The sequence below is a fragment of the Ips typographus genome, linkage group LG8, assembly GCF_016097725.1.
Source record: "Ips typographus isolate SLU linkage group LG8, UJ_Ityp_2.0, whole genome shotgun sequence".
Taxonomy (NCBI): Eukaryota; Metazoa; Arthropoda; class Insecta; order Coleoptera; family Curculionidae; genus Ips; species Ips typographus.
The window spans coordinates 459,803-472,368 of record NC_138429.1 but is presented as its reverse complement, the minus strand read 5'-3'; the positions used below and the strand labels follow the sequence as shown (position 1 = coordinate 472,368).

At 35.8% G+C, this 12,566-nt stretch overlaps 3 protein-coding genes across 8 annotated transcripts in view; 2 read left to right on the top strand and 1 right to left on the bottom strand.

Annotated features, from left to right (window-relative positions):
* LOC145733177 (uncharacterized) overlaps positions 1–5,871 on the top strand; it is a 33,859-nt gene extending 27,988 nt beyond the window's left edge. Inside the window, exons 11-14 of the mRNA XM_081985858.1 lie at positions 5–92; positions 180–386; positions 3,227–3,853; positions 3,910–5,871. Coding sequence (XP_081841984.1) covers positions 5–92; positions 180–386; positions 3,227–3,853; positions 3,910–4,079 — 1,092 coding nt within the window. The 3' untranslated portion in view covers positions 4,080–5,871. The remainder of the gene's footprint in view (positions 1–4; positions 93–179; positions 387–3,226; positions 3,854–3,909) is intronic.
* LOC145733180 (leucine-rich melanocyte differentiation-associated protein-like) lies at positions 5,017–12,334 on the bottom strand. 6 transcript variants are annotated; one of them, XR_014179137.1, is made up of 8 exons: positions 11,917–12,045; positions 11,638–11,865; positions 11,443–11,582; positions 10,806–11,008; positions 10,631–10,754; positions 6,427–6,754; positions 6,151–6,358; positions 5,017–6,094 (listed from the first exon to the last, which is right to left on the bottom strand). XR_014179137.1 is itself a non-coding variant. In XM_081985862.1 (5 exons), the coding sequence occupies exons 1-5, from the start codon at positions 12,190–12,192 to the stop codon at positions 10,675–10,677; spliced, it is 714 nt and encodes a 237-aa protein (XP_081841988.1). In that variant the 5' UTR covers positions 12,193–12,334; the 3' UTR covers positions 9,756–10,674. The 6 variants fall into 6 exon arrangements, 2 of the variants coding, with proteins under 2 accessions (XP_081841988.1, XP_081841987.1); XR_014179138.1 differs by having other exon boundaries at positions 5,017–6,358; positions 6,427–6,518; positions 6,573–6,754; XR_014179139.1 differs by having other exon boundaries at positions 5,017–6,358; positions 6,427–6,518; positions 6,626–6,754.
* Positions 6,761–10,593, top strand: LOC145733178 (gustatory receptor for sugar taste 64e-like). The gene is made up of 8 exons (XM_081985859.1): positions 6,761–6,998; positions 7,096–7,284; positions 7,336–7,484; positions 7,827–7,952; positions 8,010–8,164; positions 8,217–8,379; positions 10,336–10,425; positions 10,484–10,593. The coding sequence occupies exons 1-8, from the start codon at positions 6,812–6,814 to the stop codon at positions 10,559–10,561; spliced, it is 1,137 nt and encodes a 378-aa protein (XP_081841985.1). The 5' UTR covers positions 6,761–6,811; the 3' UTR covers positions 10,562–10,593.
* Positions 12,335–12,566: the final 232 nt, after the last annotated feature.

Here is a 12,566-nt window from a genome sequence, read left to right as displayed (position 1 = left end):
GTAGACTTCGGGAAGTGGAAGCCCTAAACCTCAAGAAGATCTCCCAACCAGCCCCTCTTTGAAGCACGACAGTGGTCCGAGTGAACAAACCGGTAAGACTTTTTTTGTCACTTACAGAGAAACGTGACATAATGACGTCATTTGCCTTGAATTAGACCTGATTAATAAATTCCCCTTAGAAACCGACGAAGAGGATTTGAGCACCAAGTCTCAAGTGGCTCACTCCCAATCCGACCTGGACGAGTTGGACCCTATGAGCACGTCATTCTACGGGGCATTGCCCAAAGAATTTGACGAGGCCCCGCCCACTTATCTGTACGAAATCACCAAAGCTAAGATTGATGATCGAGAAGGCCATAAAGAGAAAGTGACTGCTAGTGTTACGCGTAAGTAAATTTTGCTCTCATCAGTCCTATTTATGTCAGAAATGTCAAACAAAAACGTTTTTTGATATGCTAAATATGGCCACACTGCCATCTTATGAATACTGTGACAGCTGTCAGTGCAACTTTCATGTTTTGTGTTTGACGTTCACCATGTATTGGGTAAATCACCGCACTGTTCGTATTTTGTGATTGGTCAAGAAAAAGCATTAAATTTACGCAAATATTTTACGTGTAGACTAAGCATGTCTATTTTACGTTAAAAAGTGGTGTCAGATCAGTCACGTGACCTGTTATCACTCCAGTATACATGTATACATATAGTAGGCGCTGACCATTTCGCGGACTGTCACTTTAAATTTAACCTTCAGGCTGACATTTTCCAATTAATCAAATCGGCCGTAGGAAAACCGTGTAAGGGACACATAGATGATTGCATGCGCGCGACAAAGACAGAACACGTCCAAAAAATTTTAAGTAGGCCATGATTTTGCAACAGTGTTGTCAAACTGACTGATTTTACCGACTGGATTTTAATAGCCGTTTGCTTTCGGTTCGTGATTTTGGATCCAAACGCGTTATGATTAAAAAAGTCACGTGACCTCGATGTGGTTTTATAAAAATGGTGTCATGTGATTTTTACTGACGAGAGAAAGCGCCTAATTATTTAGCTAACTTTGTTATTAGAACATTCCTAAATATTTCCATTTACTTTCATAACATATTTAGTTCGGTTTCTGTGTATTTTGGTTTCAAAACTTCTAACTACGCCCTACTAAACGTTAAAAAAAAAACAATGACAAACAGCAGTAACAATGATACACATAATAAGCAAGTATTATAGATACCTCAATATTGTAAGATTTTAGCAAAACAACAAATAATGACCCTTTTTAAAAAAAGTGCCAAATCTAACATGTGAAATTGACCAATCGCGTGCCGCGTAAACCCCGTGATGGGCCAGGAAAATGGCGGCGGCCGCTAAAAACGACAATTCCAATATACAGTACGTTCCAGACAAACTGGCGCACTCGAGCACAAATTTGCTCGTCGACCGCAATTCGCTTTGATTTTTACTATAAATCTTACTTCGTCGTTGTCGCGTTTCGCGCGCAGCTGATCCGCCATTTTGAAACAAAAGTCAATTAACCTCAAAATGTCTCGCTCCATGCGCAGAACGGCCATTTTGCAGTAGTCTCCGTTGAATAGTAAAGCAATTTTAGACGCCTACATTTACGGGCAAAAACAAAACAATAACTTGATATAGTACGATTCACACGTGTCTTTGCGTGCATGCCACTTTTTACAGTGTTGCCAATTCTACTGAATTTATTATCACTTCTTACGGTTTGATTCAAAAATGTACCCTCAAATTTTGGCCTGCAACGAGTCCCGATCTTGCTCAGTTTGACTAATTTTTTTTGCACAAATTGTACAGGGTGGACTAATAAAGTATTGTTTTAGCTACATTTTGGTAAAAAAATCCACTCTGTAACTGTCATACAACCAGAATTATGACCTGTCAAAGTAGACAAAGTTTTTTTGTGTAAATATGACATTTCCCAGCGTGGAACTGTCACTAAATAATTTTTTAGGACAAACTATACAGGGTGGACTAATAAAGCGTTGTTTTAGCTACATTTTGGTAAAAAAATCCACTCTGTAACTGTCATACAATCAGAATTATGACCTGTCAAAGTAGACAAAGTTTTTTTGTGTAAATATGACATTTCCCAGCGTGGAACTGTCACTAAATAATTTTTTAGGACAAACTATACAGGGTGGACTAATAAAGCGTTGTTTTAGCTACATTTTGGTAAAAAAATCCACTCTGTAACTGTCATACAATCAGAATTATGACCTGTCAAAGTAGACAAAGTTTTTTTGTGTAAATATGACATTTCCCAGCGTGGAACTGTCACTAAATAATTTTTTAGGACAAACTGTACAGGGTGGACTAATAAAGCGTTGTTTTAGCTACATTTTGGTAAAAAAATCCACTCTGTAACTGTCATACAATCAGAATTATGACCTGTCGAAGTAGACAAAAATTTTTTGTGTAAATATGACATTTCCCAGCGTGGAACTGTCACTAAATAATTTTTTAGGACAAACTATACAGGGTGGACTAATAAAGCGTTGTTTTAGCTACATTTTGGTAAAAAAATCCACTCTGTAACTGTCATACAATCAGAATTATGACCTGTCAAAGTAGACAAAGTTTTTTTGTGTAAATATGACATTTCCCAGCGTGGAACTGTCACTAAATAATTTTTTAGGACAAACTATACAGGGTGGACTAATAAAGCGTTGTTTTAGCTACATTTTGGTAAAAAAATCCACTCTGTAACTGTCATACAATCAGAATTATGACCTGTCAAAGTAGACAAAGTTTTTTTGTGTAAATATGACATTTCCCAGCGTGGAACTGTCACTAAATAATTTTTTAGGACAAACTATACAAGGTGGACTAATAAAGCGTTGTTTTAGCTACATTTTGATAAAAAATCCATTCTGTAACTGTCTTGTGTGTTTGTTTGCCTATGTTTTGCCAAAATCTTACAACATAGGAGCAAAAAATCGATAGAAATGCTATTGAGAACCTTCTAAAAAGTGCCATAGGCCTCTACAATTGTCTCCAAGTTTTCCAGATTTGATTTGAATTGTCAGAGACCTCTAGAATCATTTTGAAAGTTCCATAGATCTCAAAATGTTGAGTTAGACAGCCAGTGGAAATCAACCAAAATATTCCTGTAGGAATAGAACAAACCAAGAGTTTATCAGACTCATTGAACCAGTCACGTTGTCTTCTTTAACCTGACTTGTTTATTATACATTTTCAGCAAAGCCTTCTAGTTCCAATCAAGATACAGCAAAAGTGTTAGATAGCTGGGGTCCTCCCCTAGGGCTTCCAGCTCCAACTTATTTCCACGACCCCGGATCAAGTGAAGAAGTAGACTTGATGACGTGCAGCTTCATCGGTAAAGAACTGCCAACCCCAAAAAGGAGTTTCGCAGATGAGGAAACGCTAAAAGCGGCGTACCGTACGTACAGGCCGGAACCAGCCAGAAGAAGAAGCCCCGAGGAAGACCCAATGACAGCCAGCGTGTACGGTGAAGACCCTATGGCGTCCTGGGGTAAACCTTTAGGTCTGCCGAGTCCGGCCCCGCCCAACAACAACGGCACCCCCAAAAAAGAGAAGAAACTGTCCTCGTACGTTTCCGCAAAAAATAAACTGAACGACGATAAGAAAAGGGCTGAGTCACCTTCGAAGATGCGAGGAAAGAAAGTGAATCCGGTTTATGTGGACTTGACCTACGTGCCTCATCACGGCAATCATTACTATTCGTTTGTGGACTTTTTCAAAAGGGTCAGGGCCAGGTATTATGTGTTTTCGGGTTTGGAACCCAGCCGTCAGGTTTACGACGCCCTGCTCGAGGCCAAAAACACTTGGGATGATAAGGATTTAGGTAAGTAAGCAGGTTAAGTTTAACGAAGTTTTATTTAATATATTTTGGATGAACAGAAGTAACAATCATCCCGACTTACGACACTGACATTCTCGGGTACTGGGTCGCCGAAAACGAAGATCAACTCAGCAAACTGAAGATCGATTTGGCACCATCGGCAAGTCGTTGCACCATCAATCTTCAGGACCACGAAACTTCCTGTTCAGCTTATCGCCTCGAGTTTTAATTGGCAATATTTACGAAACATATATTTATTAGAAAAACAAAAACCTCTATCGTCCCGTTAGGCCTAAGAAGTCTTAAGATACTAACTAGAGTAGCTAAGGGGTGTTCATTCCCCTTTAAAGTTTAGTAGTGTAAAATATCATCCATTGTTCTTCGATTAATAATAATTAAACTAGCCTTAGAGTACTGTAATAATATAAATGACAAGTTTCTAAAATTCCCATATATTAAAAACAACACACAACCAAAAGTGGGTGACATTTTACTCTAGCTTTACAACTCCCCGCTAATTTTTGTCACAACGCAATTGTTATTACACGGCGTTTGCATTATATTATATAATACCTAATTCACTGATGATTTATAATATGGTTAAGCAAATTTAAGTTTTCAAAGTTTTAAAGTATCAACTAAAACTATATAATGTTGCTTAATAAATTATTATACTAGACTGAATAATCGTGTTGAAAGTAATTTTCTAAAGCTCGGCGTCTCAAATTTATAAGCTACTTTTTCAAAATCAATCCAAAGTTATGATTAATAAGTGGGCTTTAACCATACAACCACAAAAATTATACTTTTAAGACGTTGAAACTTCAATTACATTTACTAAATTCCTACTTAATAATGAATCTCACTTTTTTTGTTATATACAGTGTATCCCAAATTGGTTCTTCTACATATATTGGTAACCGTAAGAGGCGGTTAAATGAGGAAGATCCCAATACATGTAAAACCCTTGGGACAAGCTGTATAGTAAAATATTAAATGTTTGCTAGCAATGTTAGCTTAGCACTAGATTAGTACGACGTTTGAAGGAAATATTGACTGATATGGGTTGTCGAAGCTAGGAACTTAAAAAAAAATCGCTGCAATCAACACTATTTTACGTTAAGCTTTTTGTGGCAATAAAAGAATTTTCACTTATTTTTATAAACAAAAAAAGTTGAGTTTTAGAAAGGCCTATAATCGTACTTATTTTGTTTAAAAACCAAAAGTAGTAGAACAAGACTGGTTATTTATTTATTTATTTTATATGGTGTGTTTAGTAAATAGGGTAATTTAGAGTTAAAATGCGCTTTAGTGAGTAAAGGGTTCAGTAAAATCGATATAGTGGGGCCACTGCTAAATGTAGGCAACTTAATATACACTGCGCTCTCGTTTTTTAGCGATCAGAGCTTTGATTGTCACAAAATTTAAGATTAACGAAATTAGATAAGATGGTGCTATATAAGAAGGTCATGCCTTCGAATTAGATATTTTCTCTAATAGGATGTCTGAACTAAAACTTTCAGGCAACCAAACATACTTCAATTATTATTATTATTATTAGTAGTCGCTTAGGCCAGATATCTAATTATTAGATTATTTTAAAAATATATTCAATCTATAGTTACTGTCATTTGTACCTACATGTGGGCTTGTTACACGTTTTTGTTTCAATTACTAGATTTAAATACAAAAAAGCATTACTTTAACACGCACAGGCACCTCTGTAGTAGCTTTAGAAATGTGTTTGAATATATTTTTAAAGCAAAAAGCATTGTGATTACCTTGATTAGGTCTTGCAATTTAAATTTGAACAGACACTGCGAGGGTTGGGGTTAGCTTTGAAAAAAAAAACTGGAAGAAAAGTCAAAGCTGATGATCAGTTCGGAGGGAAAATTTAAAAATCGATCGTGATTCTAATCCTGTTTAGCTTATATAATGTTGTATTAAAGTTACATTACTATATTTAAACGCATTTAATGTATGGGAATATATGAGAGTAAAAAATAAAATTTTAAAAATAACCTGACTTTTATTCTAAGGGATGATCAAAGTGACAAAAATCAAAACTTTCTGATGACGTTGTGTATTGTGCCCCATCTTCTGCTGTCTCAAGGTTCCCTTGTTCATAGCAGCCCCTCAAAATTCCAAGTTCCTTTAGGAATTTCAGGATCTTGAGTGGGTCTTTTCGAGGTATTTCTTCCACAGCCAGCTGGGGTAATCCCAGTATGTTTAATCTTCTGTGGCCTACAGCATAACACTCCAGTAAAATGTGATGGGGTGTTTCTGGTTCTTCGCAAAACCTGCAGGGGTATGTCCTCTTCTAGGCCTAGCTTCTTTAGGTGTTTTCTGAGTCCACATTGAGCATTCCTAGACACTCCAGAATCTTCATCGAGTTGATGTTAGATGAGCTCAACGCTTTAATGGCTGCTTGGCTATCGGAATTTCTACTAAGTCTTGTTCTCCTGGTGAATGGTGATTGAAATTCTGATGACGTTAATTCTTCCCCATCTTCATCAAAAGCGTAGAAAGTAATAATAAAAAATCCTCTGCAAATCTTCATCCTTTCATTAACATACCTACAGTTCAGCTGGTTTTGACCAATCAATGTTTTTGATTTTCTCACACACACATTTGAGTACTCAGTCATTTTCTAAGTTGCTGGATTTAACTAAAAAAAACCTTATTGACGCCTTAAATACATCATTAACGTTTATGATAATACAGGAAAAAAACAGATTATTCGTGACTGACAACTTATAGCCAATGTAAACAAACCTTTAATAGTTTGCGCCAGCCCTTATTAAGTTGTTTGCTTTAGACATCATCATCGGTAAACACCTTGTTCCCATCAAACTATCAAACAAAATGTCGACGAATTCGGTGGTGCCGTATTTTAAACCAATCCTGCTGCAATCACGTCAGCAAAACCAAAAGTCCATTTATAGCTCTTTCAGGATTTTCATGTGTTTGTCGCAAATTTTAGGGGTGCTACCGCAGAAAAATTTAACTAATCGAGTGGAAGAGTTGACTTTTAGTTGGAAATGTTGGAGGGTGTACTACTCGATTGTTGTTATGGCGCTGCTAGGGGTCGCTGTTGCTTGTTGCTTAATTTACTGGGCTGATCATGGAAGTAGCATAAATGCTTTAGGTAAATTCCACAACATTTTGGGCCAATTTGTGTACAAAAATTAAGCGTCAGGTCATGTGACCGACTGTCAAATGACGTTACACCCGGACATTTTTAGGCTTGGGGGTATTTTACGGTGGTACGTTGTTAACGGTAGTTTTGTACCTGCAACTGGCAAAATGTTGGCCTAAACTGCTTAAAAGTTGGTGTACACTGGACAAAATTATGAACATCAAGTATGGCTATCCCGAAGGAATGGATTTGCAGATTAAACTTTTAATGGGTGTTTTTCTAACCCTAAGTTTAGGTAGTAATTATTTATAAAGGAAGCTAGCGATTACAAATAGGTTTTTTCTAGTGGATTACCTTTTGGGGATCGGAAATAACTACGAACAGGTGGCAGCAGCGTATGGTAGGAATATCACTTCGGAACTGGTTTTTGCAAGCAGTTTTCCTCAATTGTTTGCCTACGTACCTTATACGATTTTCACCACCGTATTTTGTACAGTAAGAAGAGTGTTTTGTACTAAAAAAGTTTTTAAAATGACATTTACATCATATTCAGGAAATTAGTTTGACGTTTTGAAAATGCATTCGTATCGCTTAGCGATTAGTTGCGCTCTCTTTCTCACACGCGCTTGTTAACTGAACGCAATTCTGATACAAACGTGACCTCCGAGTTGTGTGCGTTGTTGCCAGATTGCTAGTTGACCGTTTGCTGTTTTTGTTGTTGATCATTTGACTAAAAACTGCTTAGAGAGAAAGAAACAAAAAATTATTATTCAAAATTGTTTGTTAAAAAACTTCTATATAAGTAATTACCTAACCAACAAAAAAAAAAATTTGTAGATAATCACCGTACATGCCAATCTAACATGGGCGTTAAATGATGTTTTTATCATAATAGCCAGTATAGCTATAGCTATGAGATTTAGGCAAATAACCGAAAAGCTGCAACAGGAAAATTCACAAAAAGTTACAAACTGAACCCAAAAAGAAATCTGACATCACTAAATCTGGTTTGTATTCCAGACAATGTCCGTACTGTTCTGGAAAGGAATCCGAGAAGATTACGACCGTCTAGCAAGCTTTTGCAAAGAATTGGACAGTCATATTTCCGTTCTTGTTTTACTCTCGTACTTTCTGAATATATTTTTTCTTCTGATCCAACTTTACCACGGACTAGAGTGAGTTGGTCGATACTTAAACCAAATAACGTGATTGGATGTTGTTTTCAAGGTCGTTTACGTCCACAGTGAGGAAAATCTACTTTGTGTCCTCGTTTGTTTATTTAATTTTCAAAACCACCACAGTGTCGCTGTACGCGGCTTGGATCAATGACGAAAGCAAAGCGCCCACCAACGTTCTCAACTCGTTGGATTCTTCTCTTTATAATGTGGAGGTAACCAAGATATATTATTTTAGCAGACAGTTCATAAATTCTAACTGGAACATCCTGTATATTTCCTGATGAATTTACTAGAACTTTTTCTTCTGATTCTAAAAATATAAAAAAGTTGACATTTGGTTTAGCCGTTTTCCAATTATTGGCATTTAAAAATTGTAATGTAATTTGTAAAGTCATGAATAATCAAAGAGATTATTCACGTCATCAGTGTTCGAGTTGATGTGCCATCTAGTGTGCAGAGAAAATTTGACGTAATTTAACCAACTGTCAAATTACATCATCGTGACGTTCGTGCTTAATGACAGAAAATGCCAACTTTAAAATTGAAAAGTATGTAAATTGCATTTAAACAGCTGGAAAAGCTAAAAAGGTAAAATTACGTCACGTGATAGTGGTAATTTAAATTTGCAGCTGGCAACACTGCAACGTCAATTTGAAACTTTCAACAAGTCACGTGACCAGAAAAATGTCATCTTTAACATGGAAAAGTCGTTGTAATCGTAAAAGCACGTCACGTGATAGTGGTAATTTAAATTTGCAGCTGGTAACGTGTGACCAGAAAATTGTCATCTTTAATCTTGAACTGTTACTCTTGAAACTGTAAATCCACCAAATTGTCAAGAAAACTTAAAATATCGTCTCTTACTTCTGTGCTCCTCTCGTAGAAAATTTAATTTTAACAGCAAATCGAGAATTGTATTAGGAGAGCAGAAACGCAAAAAGGTAAATTTCTGATACTGCAACCATCCACCAAATTGTCAAGAAAACTTAAAACACCGTCTGTGACTTGAGTGCTCCTGGTAGAAAATTTAATTTTAACAGCAAATCGAGAATTGTATTAGGAGAGCAAAAACGCAATGAGACAAATTTCTGTTACTCCTGATAGTGCAATCATCCACCAAATTGTCAAGAAAACTTAAAACACCACCACACACACAGCTAAAAATTTACCTCGTTGCGTTCCTGCTCTCCTGATACAAAATTAGATTTTTTCCAAAAATTAAATTTTCTATTAGGAGCACAGAAGATGCAGGAGGTATTTAAAGTTTTCTTGACAATTGACGAAGGAACCATGTATTAGAAAAAGCTAAAAATTTGCCTCGTTACGTTCCTGCTGTCCTGATACAAAACTAGACTTGCTTCAAAACTGACAAAAATTGAATTTTTTATCAGGAGCACAAAAAGTGCAAGTAGTATTAGGGAGTAACTAAATCCTTGCGTTTCAGCTCTCCTGGTATAAAATTGATATTCTGCAAAACTGTAACTTCCTATCAGGAACACAGAAAGTGCAAGAGGTATTTTAAATTTTCTTGACAATTGGCGAAGGAGTTGCTAAAATATATCTGCTTTTTTACTTTAAAATAAAACAATTTTAGGGTGTAAAACATCATTTAATAAATTATTAATAACAGTCGTTAAATCACAAACCTTCTGTACCGTTCTGATCAAAGTGACACCTTTCTATAATTAAAAATAATCTATAGTATATATACACATCTAAATTGCATTTAAACAGCTGGGAAAGCTAAAATCGTAAAAGCGCAATCGTCACGCAATCGTATCTATTTAAATTTACAGCTGGCAACACTGTAAACTTAAATTGACACATGTCAACAACACTCGCGTGACCGGCAATATGGCGTCTTTAACCTTGAAATCATCCAAATCCATGGCAACTGTGATTTTAAAACTTTGAATGTCAATAATTTGAAAACGGCTAAACCAAATGTCAACTTATTATATATTTTTGGAATCAGAAGAAAAAGGTCTATCAGCTCAAATTTGTCAAGTTGGTATTTTTTCACACTCTTGTATTAACAGTGTTTTTCCTATCTGCACAAATAAAATGACCAAAAGCTGTCTAAATATATGAAGCAAGCTTGTAGATTAGTTGAAAATGTTCTAAAAATATATGGTGGACAGTTTATTAAAGCATTGAAAACATTCCAGATTCGACGCCTACTGACTCAAATCAGTTTCGATAAAACTGCCCTAACCGGATGTAAAATGTTTGTGGTTAAGCGAGGGATTATTTTAAGTGTTAGTTACTTTACAATTTGATTTAATTTTTATTTTTATTTATTTCTCTTAAATATAGGTTGCCAGTGCCATTGTCACTTACGAACTAGTCCTCATCCAGTTTACTCAGGCCAATTTATACGACAAAGGACAGTAACAATTTACGTTTTGTTTTAAACGTTTATGTAATTTACATAAAACTTTATAGTAAAGTAAAAGTTCTTACCTTCTTATGCTTAGTTATATGAACATTTGTAGATAATTATAAGACTACAAATCATTATTTGAGATAAATCTGTTCCCTTCTGAGTGTTTACCACTGTAACGATAACGACATTTCCCGTAAGCTCCTAAAACTTAAAAAGTTAATAAAAACCTTAATAAAGTATACGACTTAACACCTTTGTAATCCTCTGGACTTCTCAAAGATTTAGGTAAGGGAGTGTAGTTAAAATGTGCTGGAATATCCACAATTCCATCGAATTTGTTTGGAGAGACTACGTTCATGAATTTCCCTCTACTTTTCGCTTGTTTCAGCTCATCCACTTTAACCGAGTTTGAGTCGAGAAATTTCAAGTTAGGAAGATGATAAAGAACGTAGTACCTATCAAAATAGTTATTTAACCAACGAGTGTATTAATCGCTCATTAATTACAACATTTTTCCGTCGACTGTAGTCTGAAATAAACGTTTTTAGGATACTAACCTAAAATGTTTCGAAAAAAACTAATTGTCAGTTGTATACGCGACACGGTAAACCAAGTCATAGGCACCCTTGACAATGACAGTGACAGTTCTGTCGGTAATGGGGGATGTCAAGTAAATAATGTTTATCTATTTCTCTCTGTTTAATACAATTAAAGAAGGATAAAACTATACTGAGAGTAAATACTGGTTGCCTATAATAAAATCGTGCATTAATGGGACTCATTAATGAACGATTTTGTATTCGTTATCGTCCATTAAAAAAGGTTGTTAATACATGATCGACGGAAAAACATATTAATACACTGCAAAGTGTTTTTCTAGTCAACTGACCGATATCTCTGATAGTCTTCTTCATCGTTTTCGCTATTGGACAACTGATTTGGACAGGCGTGGTTGCCAAGCAAACTCAAATAGGTCAAAGCAGGTAGGTTGGTCTTAATCTGCTTTAGTAACAGCTCTAAATTGCATATCTGCAACCATCAAAACCTCTGTGTACAACCAATGTAGTGGGTGTTTTCAAAATACCTGGTTTTTATTCAGGGATAGTGTATGCAATTTAGGTAGGCGTGGTATGGAAATATTGTCTCCCAGTTGGTTGTTATCCAACACCAATTCTCTTAAATCCGTAAAAGTGTCCAGTCCTTTTAGAGTTATCAAATCGTTGTAACTGAGGTCGAGACTTTGTACTTTATGTCCGTACAGTTTGGTAAGAGCGTCTGGAATTCGGATGCAGTTTTGTCCAGAATAACACAACTGGAAGTTTACAATTTTTTATTACCATTGAAATAAATTATTTTTTAATACTTTTTCAGATTTTATTCCAGTAAAAACGCGAATTTCCCTGGTCAAAACTGATTTTTTTGTACTGGACACCGGTGAAGTAGTTTCCAGCACTATAGTGTGATAAATCACCATTTGTGTTGAACACATACTGTCAACCAACACTTGTACACAATTTATAGGTTAAATGGAGCTTTTAGTAGGTTTCCCTATGTAATATTTTATAATATAACTTACTCGGCCATCAATCATTGATACTGTACTGGGTGCCATATCGATCACAGGTTCACGTTTATCCATTTTAGTTAGCAATTAAAACACAAACACAAACATCTCAGGATTTCTTTATAAGGTTTCTGTATGTAACATTTGATACGAGTATTGCTTTACTTATCAAGTTTGAGTCCCATTTACGCTAACTACAGGCCGGAAACTCTCAACAACGTCAAACCCGGCTAAAGCGACTGCATAAAACAATCTAACTCTGTACAATCATTATTATCGATTGATTATACTCTACAAATTGTTTTCCTGTCCTAGTTGGGTCGAAGTACATAGTCTGTAAAGGACATAGTAGGCCTGTACAAAATTAAACATCAGCAACATATTATTCCAACAGAAAAGGTGATAAGGCGTGCATTGTAGAAAAGTAATTTCCAAGATTAACGAAGGAG